Source organism: Vigna angularis, chromosome 2, assembly GCF_016808095.1.
Source record: "Vigna angularis cultivar LongXiaoDou No.4 chromosome 2, ASM1680809v1, whole genome shotgun sequence".
NCBI lineage: Eukaryota > Viridiplantae > Streptophyta > Magnoliopsida > Fabales > Fabaceae > Vigna > Vigna angularis.
In genome coordinates, this window is record NC_068971.1 from 49,130,355 (window position 1) to 49,148,903 (window position 18,549).

General features: G+C 33.2%; 3 protein-coding genes across 5 annotated transcripts; all 3 read left to right on the forward strand.

The window, feature by feature from the left end:
* The first annotated feature begins 195 nt into the window (after positions 1-195).
* On the forward strand, positions 196-5,984 carry LOC108329283 (receptor-like serine/threonine-protein kinase ALE2). Of its 2 annotated transcripts, XM_017563427.2 has the most exons (9): positions 264-690; positions 1,641-1,901; positions 2,004-2,054; positions 2,301-2,672; positions 3,454-3,660; positions 4,119-4,490; positions 4,641-4,884; positions 4,968-5,115; positions 5,278-5,984. In XM_017563427.2, exons 1-9 carry the CDS (start codon positions 681-683, stop codon positions 5,653-5,655), a joined length of 2,043 nt encoding a protein of 680 aa, XP_017418916.1. In that variant the 5' UTR covers positions 264-680; the 3' UTR covers positions 5,656-5,984. The 2 variants fall into 2 exon arrangements, with proteins under 2 accessions (XP_017418915.1, XP_017418916.1); XM_017563426.2 differs by having other exon boundaries at positions 196-690; positions 1,641-2,054.
* Positions 5,985-9,656: 3,672 nt separating this feature from the next.
* LOC108327628 (uncharacterized) lies at positions 9,657-10,692 on the forward strand. The gene has a single exon (XM_017561316.2). It carries the CDS (start codon positions 9,736-9,738, stop codon positions 10,390-10,392), a length of 657 nt encoding a protein of 218 aa, XP_017416805.1. The 5' UTR covers positions 9,657-9,735; the 3' UTR covers positions 10,393-10,692.
* A 1,854-nt stretch (positions 10,693-12,546) lies between these two features.
* Positions 12,547-16,565, forward strand: LOC108329450 (uncharacterized). 2 transcript variants are annotated; one of them, XM_017563655.2, is made up of 7 exons: positions 12,547-12,665; positions 13,334-14,092; positions 14,704-15,337; positions 15,410-15,510; positions 15,601-15,690; positions 15,755-15,879; positions 16,254-16,565. In XM_017563655.2, the coding sequence occupies exons 2-7, from the start codon at positions 13,430-13,432 to the stop codon at positions 16,396-16,398; spliced, it is 1,758 nt and encodes a 585-aa protein (XP_017419144.1). In that variant the 5' UTR covers positions 12,547-12,665; positions 13,334-13,429; the 3' UTR covers positions 16,399-16,565. The 2 variants fall into 2 exon arrangements, with proteins under 2 accessions (XP_017419144.1, XP_017419143.1); XM_017563654.2 differs by having other exon boundaries at positions 12,600-12,956.
* The last annotated feature ends 1,984 nt before the right edge of the window (positions 16,566-18,549 follow it).

Consider the following 18,549-nt stretch of genomic DNA (forward strand, 5'->3'; position numbering starts at 1 on the left):
TAACAACGTTGAAACACCCTAACGGAATCACCACCGACACTGCACTGTGTTACCGCGCTCTGTGTGACTGTGTTCTATTAATAGTTATGTTTTAAAATTAAAAAAATATCGTGATTTAAAAGACATACAAATTAACGTTCATTTATTTACTTTTTAAATGAAAAATTATAATGGTCACAAATCTCCGTTTGACGTGTTTGATTAGTCAAACCCGCACTGAAACACCTCACCAACCGCAACACGACTAACAAAATAAACACATAAGGTGAGGCGCGCCATCACCCGTTGTCTCTCTCGTAGTCGTAGCTTCCTTTTTGGGCCCTTACCGTTTCTTTGTTCTTTTCCGTTAACCAGGCACCTTTGGGTCCCGCATTTAAAAATCCCTCGCAACGGAACCCGAAACACCAGAAAACAAAAATTAAAAAACCATTACAACCCAATTCATTTATTTATATCAGAAAAGAAATCCACTTTCTGGACTGACTCACTGGAAAAACGCCATTTCCGCTCGAAATCACGTTTCTCCGATTTGACTCCGCTATGACGAGTTTGACTCGGAGCTCATTATCTCAATCCGTAGCTATATCACCGATTTCCGGGTTTCGATCCACCTTCGCTTTCATTTACCGACGGTCCTTGCTCCTAGATCTGAGCCGCTTGTGCAATTAACGGTGACGGTCATGTCAATCGGTAATCGCCTGTTCGGCGTTCTTCCTTTGTTTAATTCATGTTTTCTGTTAGTTTGTTCCGTGAACGAGTAGTATGCGGCCGAAAACGCGAGGTATTGGAATCGGAGTTTTGTTTGAGTTTTTTTTTTTTTTTGTTCAAGTAACTAAGAAACCTAATGGAGTTACAATTTGAAGTTTCGCGTGTGGTATCATTTTCTCTTGAGAACTGCTGCTCAATCAGTAAGTGGTGTTATGCATTTAACTGTAAATTGCCTCATGTAGAGTGTATAAGTTGTCTGGATCTGTGGTCAGCGTACCTAGAGCTTGCTCTGTAGTTGATCTGGTGAAATTTGTTGACGTGGTGTAGAATGTTGATGAAGGGTTAAAACTGCGGCCAATTATTAGTTGCAATCCTTGATGTTCCGGGAAATTGCAGACAATGCTGCCAAAATCTTTAAAACCTTGGTATTGATGTTGCACTATGAGTTACTGTGATCGACCTTGTATGTTGCCTCCATGGCGTGACTCTCCTGTGATTATTATTTTTGGATGACGCGGAATGGAGCCTAAGTTTTTTGAGTCTTAAATTAAAGTAGTTATAAAATTTTTATTAAGACGAGTAGAAAGGATGAGTAGAAAGATTACATGCCGATATCTTATTTCACTTTGTTCCTTTAATTTTGAAAAGATATTTGAATCATAAAATATAAATTCATTGAAAGTATTGTTCTCGTTGAAAATTGAATCCTCCGTCGCCCGAAGGCCGCTTGAAGGAACATATTGCTAAACCTGGTCAGATTATTTTTGTATGAGCATGACAGAAACCTGTTCAAACTTCGAAACACAATCCTGATGTTAAATGAAAATACTCATTACGCTGTTTTTCAGAAGCGATTTTTTTGTTCTTTTTTGCATTTTAGCGTTAGTTAAGTATCCTTTATAGTTGATTTTGACCTTTTACTAATAATGCAGGTATGTTAAAAAGGTTTCAAGGCTTGCTGCTGAAATGGATGCTTATATTATCTTGCCTGGCATTTATGATTGTGGCTGGTGAAAATGATAAAACAGTGGAGCCCCTTTCTTTATATGATTCTAGATCACCTTTAGCCTTTGCTGTTGTTCACGATCTACCTCTACCAGCAAGTCTCCATTTGTCAAAGCACGTGCTTTCTCAAGGTGCGCCAATTGAAGCACCGTCACCAGTCAGTCCTCCCTCATATGGTCCTTTCTCAAGTAATGGCCAGTCCCCTAAAAGTTCACATTTATCTATACCATTCAAAATGAAGAGTGAAATGAAAGATCCAACTCCTGGCTTTAAATATATTGCTCCTGCAGCTGCAGGCCCTTCTGCTTCAACTCAGCCACCATTGTCTCCTTATGCATCCAGTATGTCATCACTTTTTCTTCTCACAGATAGATAGTTGTTTTTTTAAAAAAAAAAAATTGTAATAGCTTTCTCTCAAATGCTTTTGTTTCATTTTTTTCAAAGCGAGCCTACCTTAACATATTTGCCATGCCCTTATGTAGCAAATTAATTTTGAATATAAACATTACGTTATACTTCATGTTTTTTTTTTAACTTTAGAACCTTGAAACTGATAATGACATGGTTGCTAATTTTTATTCTGTCAGATTGTTGTAAACAAGACATGGTGCTGAAAAGAGCCAGTAAGAGTTGCCACTGTGCATATCCCATAAAGCTAGACCTTTTTCTTTCGAATGTCTCTCAAAGTCCTAGTTGGAATGATTTTCTTAATGAATTAGCTGTCCAGCTTGGGTTGCGAAATACCCAGATTGAACTGATAAACTTTTATGTTCTCAGTGTATCAACATTAAATATATCAATGAATATTACTCCACATAAAGGCATCAGTTTCTCTGCCAGTGAAGTTTCTAAAATAAACTCTTCGCTTTCAATGCATAAGGTTAAACTAGACCCTCGATTAGTGGGTGGATACCAACTTCTCAATATAACTTGGTTCGAACCACCAGCGCCTTCACAAGGTAATTGAGCCTTTGTATTTAATTATGTCATTGATAATGAGTGCTGCTTTGATGTTCTTGATCACTGGAAGTAACCAGGAGATTATTATTGTGTAGATAACCTAGTGGATTGTCTATATTTGTCTTTAATATAGCTAACAAATGGGAGAAGCATATAGATCTTATTGCTACAGCTTTATTCGTCTGTGTTTTGTTTTCATTTCACTATTTTTTCTGCCGAAGTGATAAAGAGAATAGGAAGTTATGTTTATGCTAAAGAGGTCTTTTTCATTACCTCATGCCATTTGCTAACCTTTCAGATATTCCTCATAGAGTGTATTTTATCAGGGAACAACAGACAATGTTTATGCTTATGATACTTTTTTACTGCTTTGTTGATTGTGAAATGTGTATAGAAGGTTGAGCTTTACTTATGATGAAAGGGTCTAGTCTTTACTCTTGACATCTGATGAGTGTTATCTACACAATTTTTCGTAGATTTTATATTCTTAGAGTAAACAACAGACAATGATAATCCTTATGAAAGTATTTTTTTTGCTGCTTTGCTGATCGTTAATGTTATGAACGTTACTAAAGATGTGCTGTATGTAACCACTATTTATGCATTTTATCAATCAATATCTGTCTATTTACATACACAGTTTGAATCTGATGTTTACATAGATATCAAAGCCTCGGTCTCTATCTAATTTAACGCCAGACCATTTTTTCTACTGCTATTGAACTATGAGAGTGGAGAAAGTGTCCCCTGTGTATAATAAGGTGTCTTTCTCTGTTTCAGCTCCTAGGGTAGCTGCATCACCTGTGAAAACACCTTCGTATCATTCACCTACCGCTATATCATCATCTGGTTCTTCAGGACGGCATTCAAATCTGTTTATTATTCTTGGAATTGTTATTGGCATAATCTTTATTGGTATCATATCTGTCCTTATATTCTGTTTATGTACATTCCTGCCCAAAGCAAACGCTCCTCCTGGGGAAACTGGTAAATATCTACAATTTTAGCTTTTTCTATAACTTATTTTGGATTCCATTTAAAGGCATAAATCATTTTATTCATCCCATATTTTGCATAATTTGGAAATATCAGGGTCTATAGACCCTTTCAATATTTCATATTAAAATGATAACTGTAACTTATGTATAATATGTGCAGTATAAAATTCACATAAGTTTGACAAATGACCTACTGGTTCAACTATCAACTAACGGATCCTGTACCTTACCGAATTTTCTTTAGGATTGCATGTAGGATGCTGTTACTTTTTAAACAATAAGGTAGAACATAATATGTTTGAGAGGCTCCAAATGTTTTATTTATGAAGAAAGGACACGCTGTTGAAATTTGTATGGGATTGGCATTAATAGTGGTAGTAATAGTTGTAGATATAGTTTAAAATTTGTTTCCATTTGTCCCTGCTACTAATGTTTTCTCTCATGCAGAAAAGCCAAGGATAGAGAGTACAGTTTCAGCTGTGGGTTCTCTTCCTCACCCGAGTAGTACACGATTTATTGCTTATGAAGAGCTTAAAGAAGCAACAAACAACTTTGAAACAGCGAGCGTACTTGGAGAAGGAGGGTTTGGAAGAGTTTTTAAAGGTGTCTTGAATGATGGTACTCCTGTTGCAATTAAGAGGCTTACAAGTGGAGGGCAACAGGGTGACAAAGAGTTTTTGGTGGAAGTGGAGATGCTTAGCCGGTTGCATCATCGTAACCTTGTAAAACTAGTGGGATACTTCAGTAATCGTGACGCATCACAAAATTTACTTTGCTATGAGCTTGTTCCCAATGGAAGTTTGGAGGCTTGGCTTCATGGTAATGTAGTTTCTCAAATCACGGTTCAGCTTTTAGCATCGAATGTTACATGCTTTTTTTGTTCTATTGTTGACTTATTTTATCTGCTTTAGTTTTTCTAAACATGTTTATTCCCTTGAACTGAAATTTTGCCTTAATTGTTTCCATCAGGTCCCTTGGGAATTAATTGTCCTTTGGATTGGGACACCAGAATGAAAATTGCACTTGATGCTGCAAGGGGACTTTCATACCTGCACGAAGACTCACAGCCCTGTGTAATACATAGAGACTTCAAGGCATCCAACATATTGCTGGAGAACAACTTTCATGCTAAGGTTGCAGATTTTGGTCTTGCTAAGCAGGCACCTGAAGGCCGATCAAATTATTTGTCTACTCGTGTCATGGGGACATTTGGGTTAGCCTTGATATTTTTTTTTTTCAAACTAGTTTTTTCGTATAATTTATATTTTTAAGATTTAATGAATAATTTATGTGTAGGTACGTAGCTCCTGAGTATGCCATGACTGGACACCTACTTGTTAAAAGTGATGTTTATAGCTATGGCGTTGTCTTACTGGAACTGCTTACTGGTAGGAAGCCTGTGGATATGTCACAGCCAACTGGGCAAGAGAACCTTGTTACTTGGGTTAGTTCCACACCTTTGTCAATCCCATTATTTATTTGAAGTTCAGATCTTCTTCTCATATCTTCTGTATACTTGGAAATATTGAAAATTTAATTTGTTAAATCTATACTCTGAAACTTTTACACTGGGTCGATGGTTAGTAAAGTCCATTTTTCCTTTCAGGCTAGGCCAATCCTTCGAGATAAGGATAGGTTGGAAGAGATTGTTGATCCAAGCCTCGGGGGAAAGTATCCTAAAGAAGATTTTGTACGTGTTTGCACTATTGCTGCAGCTTGTGTTGCTCCCGAAGCAAACCAGCGACCCACAATGGGTGAAGTGGTGCAGTCACTTAAAATGGTGCAGCGCGTCACAGAATACCATGATTCTCTGTTGGCCTCATCCAATACTCGAGCCAACCTGAGACAGTCCTCTAGCACTTTTGAATTTGATGGAACATCTTCTGTATTCTCTTCAGGTCCTTACTCTGGCATAAGTGCCTTTGAAAATGACAACATTTCAAGGACTGTGGTTTTCTCTGAAGATCTTTGTGAAGGACGATAAATACTGAGAAAAGTCCAAAATGTTCGGTTTCCAATTTTTTTCAGCCCTTCAAGCTTTCAATCAAAAGTTTTTAACGTCATAATTTGGAGCACTTTCAATTCTACAGCTGGGTTGAACCATGAAATTTTCCAGGATTTAAGCATTTTGCTGGTAACATGATTGTAGTAACCGATATTCTAATTAGCAGATTAATTATTTAAAGATTTAGATAATAGCTTGTATAAATAGAACAAAATTTGCCAGTAGCTCAGTTTTATTTATCTTTTGACCTGAAAACATGAATACTTGTATTCTTCAGTTTGTTACAGATGATCCATTGCACTGTTCCACACGCCGATTTAGCTTACGAATATTGGGTTGTCAAACGACAGTTTTGCTTTTGAAGGCTGTCAAGTATCATTTGACCCTACCGGATATTTGCAAGATTGACATTTAAAATTTGGAAAATAATATTTTTCACTTCTTTCTAGAAGAAAAATATATCTATTTTTTTAACCATCATATAATATTAATAATATAGTAAAATAAATATAATTAAAACATTATTATTTTGAATTGGGAATCAAGTGTTGTTTCTTTTATGGTGTTAACACTATTGACATTTCCTATACTTACAGATGATATTGATGCAAGTTTGACTACTTTTTTAAGTAAGAAGTCAACTCCGTCTTCAATATGAAAATTTTGTCCTATCTATACGAGGAATGGATCCATATATCATTATCCAATCTTTTACTATTTCAAATATTAAATTACATAAGTTTTTTTACAAAAATGAAGATTATGAAAAATAATATTATTAAGCATTTAAAAGAATACGTTTTATTTTCTCTAATATCAAATATAAATAAATAATCATATATAAGTGTAAAGTAAAAGTATTAAATAATAATTGAATAAAATTTAAATAATTTAAAAAGAAGAGGATAAAAATGATAAGATGAGTATATTAGAAATCTTATAAATAATTTATCAAATGAATTACCAAAAAATAGTTAATATAATTTGTTTATATTACTCAACCATTTCTCTTTCACTCCAATATTTTCTCTGTCATTCTATGATAGTCCCAACTGAAAAAAATCACTTAAACAATCTTACAAAAAATGATTTTATAATGAGTTTTCATTTTATAATTTGTCTTATCTAATTTTATCCATCAAAAGAATTGGTAATTGCCCTGGAAAAAATCAGAAACACTCGTTGTTAAACAATTTCTTACAAAAAAATGATTTTATAATGAGTTTTCATTTTATAATTTTTGTCGTATATAATTTTATCTAATTTTCACAAGCATAAACATCCGAAGAGATTGGTAATTGGCTTGGAGAGTGAACATTTACTTGAAGGTGAATATGTCAATGACTCAACTCTTTACAAAGGTAAATTACTTAACCGGAAGTGTTTCTAATTTTTTTCAATTGAGGTTACAAGAATGATAGAGAAAAGATTGGATTGAGAGAGATTAAAGAGAAAGGGTTAAGAGAAATGAGAAAGGTGAGTAAAGGTTTGGAAGTTTAGATTTTTTAGTTTTGAGAATGAAAATTATTAAAATACCCTTAACCTTACAACTTAGAATGAATATTTTTATTTATTAAAACTCGCTAAAATATACCAACTAACAAATATGCATAGCAAACCCATATATATATATATATATATATATATATATATATATATATATATATATATATATATATATATATATATATATATATATATATATATATATATATATATATATATATATTATTGCCTTCCTCCGTTACTCGATCTTTGAATATTTTCAATAAATATATTATTAAGAATTTTCTTTTGAAGATATTAATTTTATAATATGATTTAGAACAAAATTTATTATTATTTTAATGATTTGTAGAAAAAAATGAATAAAAATAAAAATAATTTAAAATTTTACAAGTATCATTGTTATTATTATTGATCATAAATATTTAATATTTTTACTTTTCAAAAAAGTCAACAATAACAGTTTCAAATTATATTAAAAGAATCATAAATTATTTTTTATTTTATTCCTTTTCTGAAAGTAATTAAATTATAAATCTAATATTTTTAATTGATTATTTTAAATTACTTTTTCATTATTTTAATTTTAATTTTAATTTTGTTTTTTATTTTATTTTTAATCTCCATTTTATAAAAGGAAAAAAACAAAAATAATCAGAAAATATATTCTATAATAAATAGTTCATTTGAAAAATATAATGCTCTGTGTAAAATATTTTCTTTAAAAAGGTATCATTTTGTAAAAGAAAATCACATTTTTAATAAAAATATTATATTAAAATAACAATAATAAATATAAACAAAATATTATAATAAAATAGTGATTTATGAAATTGTATAGAGAAAAATGACAGTGTGAAAAGCATTTGATCCTAAGAAAAAATGTAAATAGTCTATGTATAACAAGCCATATCAGACTTTTAGTAAACTCAAAAACCTCAGCCTGCAATAGAACGAAGACACGAGATCTCTACATCTCATCCTTCTTTTTCATACATTTTTTATTTCTGTTTTTACTTTCACCAATATCCAACTATTTCATTAAATCAATGGTCCTCACCACTTTATCAATGCATATTCAAACTCCACCACTTTCACATAAATTAAATTATTCTTTATTTTCTTCTCCCCTGCTATGATTCTTTTTGCTGTGATTTTTCAAAACAAATCAATTAATTATAATTAAATTAATAATAATTATTTTATTAAATAAAATAAAATAAATTTAGATATAATTACGTAACAAATTAAAAAGAAAGAGAAAGGAGAAAAGAAGAAAATAGAGAAAGGGAGAAGAGAGTAATGAGTGTGGTACGTGAGTTTTTGTAAGAAGAAGAGAAAAGAAGAACAGAAAAAAAATGGTAACAGTGGAATGGTGGGATTTAAGTTAAAAAGGAAGATGAGTTTTGATAAGAGGAGAGTGAGTGCTCTTTTGAACGTTGTTGGTGAGTAGAAAGGAAGATAAAAAATAGTGTGTGAGAAATGTTGGGAAAATATGGGTGATTTAATGAAGATAAAAGAGTTTGATGGTTTGAGAATAAGCATAGAGGAATGGGTGAAGTGTTTGGAAAATTAATAGCAAGAAATTTTCTTCTAGTTGGTAGCGAATGAGAGAAGGATAAAATGATTTTTTGGTAAAAGAAAAAAAAAAGTAAAAAACTATGAGAGATGTTACATGTTATATATGCATGGAGTAATGGAGAATGATAGAGAAAGAAACGAATATGAAGAGAAAAAGAGGAAGTGAGATTGGAAGTAGAGGTTGTAACTGTGTCTATGAGTGAAAATGAAAGGAAGATGTAGGATAATTAGAGTTTTAAAGTAAAAAGGATAAATTTAAAAGTAAAAAAATGTAATTTTGAAATTAAAAAAGGATTGGAAAGGTGTAACAAACACTGGTTGTGGAAGGAGCAACACTCGATATAAAAAGGGTAAGCTTGGGGTATAATCTATTTTGAAAAAATCAAATATAAAAAGTTCATTTTTCTATTATTATTTTATTGACAATGATACCGACACTAATTTTCTTTTACACTTACGTGATATCATTTACTAACTTTCGTTCTCTCTCTCTCTTTTTTTTTTAAATACAGAAATTAATTTTCGTTAAACCATTTTATCCCAATAAAAAATTGTCAAATGATAATTAAACGGTTTCAAATATATTTTCTTTTACTTTTATTTTTATTAAATGAACTTAAGATGTGGGAAAGTATCATCACTCTTAAAAAAAAACGAACATTAATTTTGACTATTTTTCATTATTATTACGAAGCCAACTTGGACTTTTTCTAATCACGTAACGCTCCCTGAATTGCGCAGTGCAACGAAAACGTTAGCAACATAAACTGTGGCCAACATGAAGCATCTAACGAGAACCACAACGAAACTCCGAGGAATTTGTTTACAACACATCCTATTTTGAGGCTTCACTCAACTATAAAGCCTGACCATTTGATTCTCATTTCGTAGCAAGGTTACCCATTGTCTTGTCTCTGTTTTCATCACAAAACATTATATTCTCCAACCAAATAAGAGAGAAGCTCCGAGACAATGGGTTCCATTAAAAACCTTCTAATCACCATTGTGTCCCTGACTTCCCTTTTACAATCCACCACCCACGCCTTCGTCCAAGCGCCTTCTCCCTCCCCGTCTGCCTCCCAGAGCCTCCTCGTAAACCCCAACAACATCCTCGGCGCAGCATCCAACACAGTCGACAACCTCTTCAAACCCAGCCTCCACATCCTAGACTTCTGCCAAGGCACAGAGAACCCTGCGCTCTGCGCTGAAACCATTGCACCATCCCTGGAAGGCACCTTCGACCCCATCAAAGCTCTCGAGACCGAAATGGAAGCCACCTTTGTCCAAAGCAAGAAGGTCGCCAAGATCATCTCCGAGGCACTGAGAAACCCTAACACCGACCCAAGGGCACGTGGCGCCCTCGAAATTTGCAAGTCTCAATACAAGAGCATTATGGAAACTGTGAACGATGCCGTGGAATTGTTGAACCAACAGAATGTGGTTGATGCTTATTACAAGTTCAGCTCCGTTATCTCTGACCAAGCAACCTGTGAGGACGCGTTTGTGGAATCCCCCGGAGTTACCATTCCCTTCTCCGATGAATCTCACACCGTCTATCAGCTTGGTGGGAACTGCTTGGCCGTCATGGATGGGATGGTTAATAATCGTAACCGTTTTCTCTTGGTTTGATTATTGCGTGGGAGAAGAAGAAGAAGCGTGGATGCATGCATGCATGCATTTCCAGTGATATCATATTTATATTAACTACTTGTGTTCGTTATCGTTTTGCAAGGTTGTTTTGTGGTCACTGTTGTGGTCGTGAAAAAACACACTGCAAGAGGGCCCAAGGGTTTTGAAAATTTTGTAAGGTTTGAAAATCGATGATGGACTAATAGGGTTAAATCCATTTGAGTAGGTATGGCTGTATCAGGAGCTGCAATTCTGCAGTTTTATTTAATGATAATGTCGGAGGGCACGTCTTTTATTTTATGCCTCGTTTTTTAATTTTTTCACTTCGAACATTTTATTCATTATGACTCATTTACCAAATCCATTAAAATACCGATATTTTCTTATTAATTTAAGCTTAAAAGGAATATAATTTGGATTTTATTGTAATTAAAATCAATAAAAAACAAAGAGATAAAAATGACGATAAAGTGATTAAATAAAAATAAAATAAACGTAAGAGAAAATCAAATAAATAAAAAATAGAAAGATAAATAAATAAAAATATATATAGTAAATGATGAAGAGACGAAGATAAATTGTAAAAGATACAAAATAAAAATAAATAGTTAAAACTGTATATATACAAACTATTAAATAATTAATTTCTTTTGTAAATAATTTCAGAATTTAATCTAAATATGCAAATTATAGTACAAACGTATTTTAAATAGTTAAATTTTAATTCTTCAAGTAATTAAACTGAAATTACTTTATTTTTCTTTCAATTTTTATAAATATATTAACAAAATCAACATTTATATCAAAATATAAATATTTTTAATTATAGTTACATTTTTTTAACATTACCTGTGTTTTTAAATTTATAAATATACAGAATATAATGATGTCATTCAATAATTAAACAACATTAAAAGTTGCAAGAGTTTAATTTTTTTTACATCCAACCTTGACCATAAGAAAATTTAGCTAGATGACTATTATAAAAAAAAATATTAATGTACAAATATTGTATCCGTTATTATTATAACTTAAAAATAATGTTTTTTAGTCAATTATTTGAGAATTTTGAAATTTTCTCACACCACAAATAAATTAACCTAAATTTTTGTTTATAATAAAAACTTCAAACGCTTAACTTTAAGTTGAAATCTCTCACCTAAGAAAAACTTCACTTAAGCAAAGTGATTAAATATTTTTCATCTCAAAGTGAACTTAAGTATATCTCTTTGAACGAAGCTTATCTCTTTCTTACTCGAATAAGCACTAAAAATACGTGAGATTTTTTTTTATCTAGTTTTACTTTAAACATTTATAAAGAAATGTTTTGATGGTTAAAATATTTAAATAATTAACTAAAATATGCCAATAAATTAATACTTAGACAATCTAATAAATGAGTAGTTTTTAGAAAATGTTAAACTAACTAATAATAATATTGATAACAATTATTATAAAAGCATATTATGATATTCGCTTAATAATAGTTGTTAATAACACTATTAACAGATAATAGCCTAATGCTTTCAAAATGAATATATTTGATTGGCTTTTTTGCACCGTGAATGAAGTTGTAAAGAAGTGAAAAGTTTATTAGATAAGTTAGTTTTTTTTAATCACATTGGTCAATGTATATCGTGTTTGTTCACGAAAAGGTCACTCCAATTGATGCACTGTTTTTTTAGCTGTCGTGTCAACAAAACATGTTTCCATTTTATGCTCTAGTAATTACTTATGGAAATATTTAAAAATTATCTGAAAATTCTTTAAAATTTAAAATTATATTTTAAACTATACTTAAATATCGTTTTAATATTGTATCTACTTAACGTATTTATTATACCTTTTTATTTTATTTACATTGTGTCAGATAATTAATATTATGGATTCTCAAATTTACTTTAGAATTTACTAAGAAAATCTAGACATTGTTTGCAATTAAGAATCATCTTAACTAATAATCCAAAATTAACTTGGATAACTAAACAAACTTGTCGACGATCGAGGAGATCTAACTTATAATAAGTTAAAGTTATTTTAAATTATTAATATAATTTAAAATGTTAAAAAAGAGGTAAAAAATTAAGATTGAAAAACGTATGATTAAAACAAGTAAGTATTAACTATAATATGAAATACACTTACTGAGTTGTAGGAAGAGAGAAATAGGTATATTATTGAGAAGAAGATAGGTTTGTTTTGTGGCATGCGCTTTTTGGAGAGTAGGGATCTTCGAATTCCAAATATGGCTCCTTCAGAAGAATCAGTAGCAGGTGACTCCCTATTTGTTTCTATTATAACAATAACAATTACAAAAACTCGTATCGGTTTTCTTCATCTTCTTCTTTCGCCTTCTTCCCCAAACACGCGCCGCTCGGGCCAAATACCCTAATTCTCATACTCCCATTCCATCACCACCCAATTCCTCAACTTCACACACCAAACACCGCTGAACGGAACCAAACCCCGTTCTCCAACAATACCTCTTTTCCCTCTCGTCCCTCTCCTCTGCCCCAGGGTTTTCGCTAACTACTGCGTCGCAAATAATTCGCTCCAACATTGAGGTTTTCACCCAATTCGCCGCTGTTTCTTTTCAATTTTACCTAATCGCTGTCCCTACTATGTTTATTTTGTTTCAATTACGTGCTTAGTTTTCCGATTTTTGTTCTTAACATGAGAATTTGTATGCTTCGTGTCCGTCAATTTTACCTGTGAATGTTGTGCAAGAGTTCACACTGCCCCTAATTTGTTAGTCTGTTAGAAACGGTTTCAAAGTAAACAGTCTTCATTAAAATTTGATTTTTGAGTTTATTTCACTTTTTCACGGATGTTATATTCGTGGGTGGTGGGAAAAGGGTTGCGGTTTGGCTAAATTGGAAATAATGTGGTTTGGTTTTTGAGAATTATCAATGCGATTGTTGATGGTTTTTGTGTGACTCAGTTGCAGCGGGAGCGGTTTTGGTTCGTGAGGGTTTTCCCTCGGGAGTGATAGGAAGTGAAACAGGAGGAACCTCTGCTGTTGTGTAATAAAGTTTTAATGGAGGATTTGGGTGGTACCCGATTTGATGGCCTCAGCAATGCTGTGAGGAGGAAGAGGAGTCAGACTTCTCGCAGACCGCGACCTGATTCGCAGCCTGTTTCTGACGGTCATGAACTGTCTCCCTTGTCTTCAACGCCGTCAGAGGATGCTGGCAAGATCTCCAGTGATGAGAATGTTGGCTACGATGCAAATTCCAAGAGAAAGGAGTTCAATCTTAATCATTGTGTCTCTCAAACTTCATCGGTTACTGGAGCTGAAGACGACAAATCTCATAAAAAGAGTAAAAAGGACGGTGGGTTCCAAGCATTTTATAATAATGAACCTGGACGGAGTGGTTTGCATAATAAACGCTGTAGTGAAGGTGTTCTTGCGCCCGCAAATTGGAGAGGTTCTAGCAAAGCAAAGGATAGCTTGGATTTAGAGTCCAGAAATGCAGATTTGTATGCTGCAAGGAATCCTGAGAGTGTGAATTTGGCGCAGTTTGCTGGCTCTCAAGATGGACTGGGGAATGAGAGCCGAGTTAAAAAGGTTAAACTCAAGGTTGGCGGGGTGACACGTACTATTCAAGCCAATTCAGCAACCAATGGTGCTTCAGGAAGCGGATCAACAATGAAGAGCTCTCGCTCATCGGATGCCTCCCGACCGCGCCAAAAGCAACAGGTATTTATATTTTGGACGTAACTGTAACTTATATCAGAAGTTATTGTGTCATCTTAAACCCGAACATTTGTAGCTTGTACTTTTATAGGGATATAAAACCATTTTAATGCTTCCATCTAAAAGCTTAAAAGTTAGGAAAATTTGATCTGAGCCGCTAGATATCTAGTTACGAATTTGATCCTTGTTCCAATTCTTTTTTAATTAAATTTCAATGAAAGATAAAGTGGGCATTTGTCTTGCCAATGTGCGAGGCTAAAAGAGATTTTGCTTGAAGGAGAGTGTTAGATATAGAATCATTTAAATGCTTCCACCCAAAAGCTTAGTTTTTCCGAGATACCCTGTATGGGATTTGGTTTGACGATATTTGCCTTTTTTGTAATTAATCATTAATGGTGAGAAGTCTTTATAAAGTGTTATTTCGCTAGATTATTGAGGCATATCTTATCTGACCTGTCTGGGGGTGGGAGGTTAGACAGCACTGGCTTATTATATCTCGCTCTTATTGAAGAATGGATGCGTTTTTATTTCTTATATATAAATATAATATTTTCTCATTTCTTTTAAATTATAGAATCTGCATTTATTGCTCTCATCAATCTGTTTTATTACAGAGTAATTCAGATGAAAATAACTCTCCTTCTGACAAGAGGAGTGGTCTACAAGGCGTTCCGTGGAAGGATTTCTCAAGGGGTGGTTTTGGTCTTGGAAAGGAGGAATCATTGATGGGAAAGATTTCTTCAAAGAACGCATCTAGTAAGCTGGGCGACAAGTCTGAACCAGTTCGAAAGAGTAAGCGAGTACCAAAGAGACGTGTACTTGATGGGGAATTTGGTGATGATGACGATGAGGATGATGAGATTCGGTACTTGGAAAAGCTGAAAACATCAAAAGTTTCTGCAGTTTATAGAGACGAAGAAGAATTAAGCAAAAAACATCGAAAGCTCTCTAATATGGAAAATGCTGCCTCGACAAGGTCAGGCAAAGATGGTAAGAAAAAGTCTAGATCTGATAGAGTGTATGAGGACACCGATTATGAGGATGAAGAGGAGTCAGGGTCTGAAGGTGAGCTTGAGGATAAGAAAAAGAAAAAACAGAGGAAGGAGTCTGTTGATGTACTGATGGACAGTAAGAGGGAAATTACCCTCACGACTCGGCAACGAGCCCTTCAATCAAGCAAAGACGCCTCAGCATCTAGTGCTAGTTTAATTGAGTTTCCCAATGGATTACCACCTGCCCCTCCTAGAAGTGAGCATTTATCTGTACTGTATTTTTTAATCAATGTTATACTAAATAATTAATCATTTTGCTTAACTACAGAGCAAAAAGAGAAGCTTTCAGAGGTAGACCAGCAATTGAAGAAAGCCGAAGCTGCACAGAGGCGTAGAATGCAAGTTGAGAAGGCTGCCAGGGAATCTGAGGTTAATTTTTGTTCTCTCCAAATTACAGTTTTTCCCTCTCACTGTTTGATTTTACACTAAAAGGCTTGTCCATTTGAATTCATTTTGTAGGCTGAAGCTATCAGAAAAATACTTGGTCAAGACTCTAGTAGAAAAAAGCGAGAAGAGAAAATAAAGAAGCGCCAGGAAGAATTGGCACAGGTATTTCTTTTTTCTACATTCAATATTTTGTTACTTTCATTTTTTATTAATTTATTCTTTGCAGGAAAAGGCAGCAAATGCAAGAATGCATGCGTCAAATACCATCAAATACACAATCGGCCCGACTGGAACAGTTGTGACTTTTCCTGAGGAAATGGGGTTGCCTAGCTTATTTAACTCCAAACTCAGGTATTAGGCAATGGGACCATCTTCCGGATAAGTTGTTTAGATATGTTTGGCTAATGAAATGAATGGAAATTGATTTTAAAATACTGTTATCTCAAAAGGGAAACATTCGTGCATCTATCGAGCTTTGCTTAATGTGGCTTTGTTACTGTCTTACTGAAACTCTTTCAGAATGGTCGACAAATAAAATAGAGGGGGGAGGGGGGGTAAATTGATATTAAAAATTTGTGCTGTTTATCAATAAAGAACTCTTAGAAAGTACATTTGGCTTTAGCTGTTTCCCCATTTCAACAAATGCTTTTGAAACTAGGGCTGTTTGTTTGGTAAACACATCAAGACTTTTCTTCTCCGCTGATTCTATAACTGTATTGTTTCAGTTATCCTCCACCTCGCGAGAAGTGTGCTGGTCCATATTGTTCAAATCCTTATAAGTATCGGGATTCAAAATCAAAACTTCCTCTTTGCAGTCTCCAATGCTACAAGGCTGTCCAGGAGAAGGTGGTGGCTGAAACTACCTGTTGATGTTTTCACCTGTTGATGTTAACTGTGTGAATGGAAGGGAAAATAAAACCCTGTGCTTCAAAATGATAAAAATCCACGAAGGATGCCACTTGGATGCCTCAGCTTCCACTTCATAACAAAGTTAACGTATGTTAACTACATTTAACGGAGATCCTATTATTGAATCACATTTACCAAATTAGGGACCCAATTGATCACTTTAAAAATTGGAGGACCCAACTGAAACGAACCCGCAAATATAGGGACCTCCGAACCTATTAAACCTTTTTTTTTTACTTTTATCCTTTTTAGTTGAAAACCCTAATTCCATTCGGTCTCCCTTTTCGGCGCCGCATCTACGGCCAGATAACTATTCTTTTCTCTTTTTCCCTTTCTTTCTCCTCTCCTCCTCTTCTTTTATTTTTTTTGTAATAATTTCCGTTAGCCCCACACCTCCACATAACCACTCATTTGTCTCTTTTCCTCTTTTCCTGCTCTCCTCCACTTCCTCTTTAATTTTTCATTTCCTTTTCCCTAAGTTGCTTCCATTCTCATTGAATTTCTTCCATTGCTTCCATTGTCACTGTGATAGAGCTAAAATACTGATGAAATGGGCGGAACTAATTGATGCAAAAGAACTTACAACACTGGATACTATTGACACAGGGAAGTTATATCACATGTCTAAAAATTTGGAAGTTCCAACAATCGCAAACACTCTACGTTACTTGCAACACTAGATTTTTGGTTTATTAATTAAATATTTTTTGTAGAGTTATTTATCTGTTAGATTTATTTGTAGTTGATTTAAAAAAAATTGTATATTTATTTATGAAAAATAAAAATTATTTTGATATAAAAAATAAAAAAAATGTTAAAGGGGTCTACGGAAATGGAAGATCGGATTAACGGATATGGAAATCCGTTTCAAGCTTTTCAGATTTTTCTTAACCGTAGTTACCTTTTAAATGAGGGACAATTGTGGAATTGAGGTGGTGAGGAAGAAGTTGGGGTGGTGTAGAGAGTAATCTTCTCAAAACGATAACAAAGGCCCAAAGATTAGCCCATCAGGTTTTGGTTGTGTTGGCTGAAATTTACGGGAGCGACCTTTAAAACCTTTGTCATCATGATTGACTTATTTGAGTCTTTTCCGTAGATGGTTTGAAATATCTGCATGATTAACCTTAATTTATATTTACATATGGTAAAAATATGTATAAGTATTTTAGTTTATGAAAATAATAGTAGCACTTAATTATACCTCACTTCTTTTAATATTCATTTAAATTTTAGAAAATCTTTTTAGAATTAAATATTTAATAATTAAATACGAAAACAGATTTTATATTTTAATATGCTAAATGTATTAATCTTTTTTTACTATATTTTATAATTAAAATTAAAAAATTAGCATTTGAACTGAATAAGATTCATAAAAACATATTTCAATCCTTAAAAATATTCGAAATATGATTGTAAAGTTCCTTCCAATATTATTAATTAAAATTTATTCAACAATATTGCAATTTTATGTGAATGACACTCCTTATTAATAACCTTACTCATAATTTTATTAATTTTAGCAAAGTTAAGTAATAAAAAAATTTGGACATGTATTAAATATTTATTGATTAGATTAGAGAAAGGTTCAATTAACCATTTATGTTACCATTTCTACATGACAAAGAAGTATGATTCTTAGTGAACATTAGCCAAAACAAAATCAATTATTACTTTTAAAATACATAGTATTCGTCATAGTTATGTGTACATAAAGTAATAAAAGTAGAGATAAAGTCAGTTTGGAGTTACACTCTTGTTGGATTCCCTTGTTGTCTTGGAAAAGGCCATCCCTCATTTTTATTTAAATCCATTCTTCATTTTCTTGGACCGTCGAATCAATCTGGCTGAACTTCTTATGAAAAGTTTCAGATATAATATTACTCCGTGTTACTTCGTGGCTTCTTCGGACCCACACCATTGCTTCCACAGACAAAACTCCTCATAATTAAATACAAATTTTCATTGTTATATGCCAAAGTTTTGGTTTGGTAAAAATGTCCGGTTTTTTTTTAATAGCTGGCTGACGACTGCAATGAGAACATCGAGGACATCATCGTCGGAGTTACATGTTCCTATCACTTTCATGAATTTCGTGATCATATTATTCTT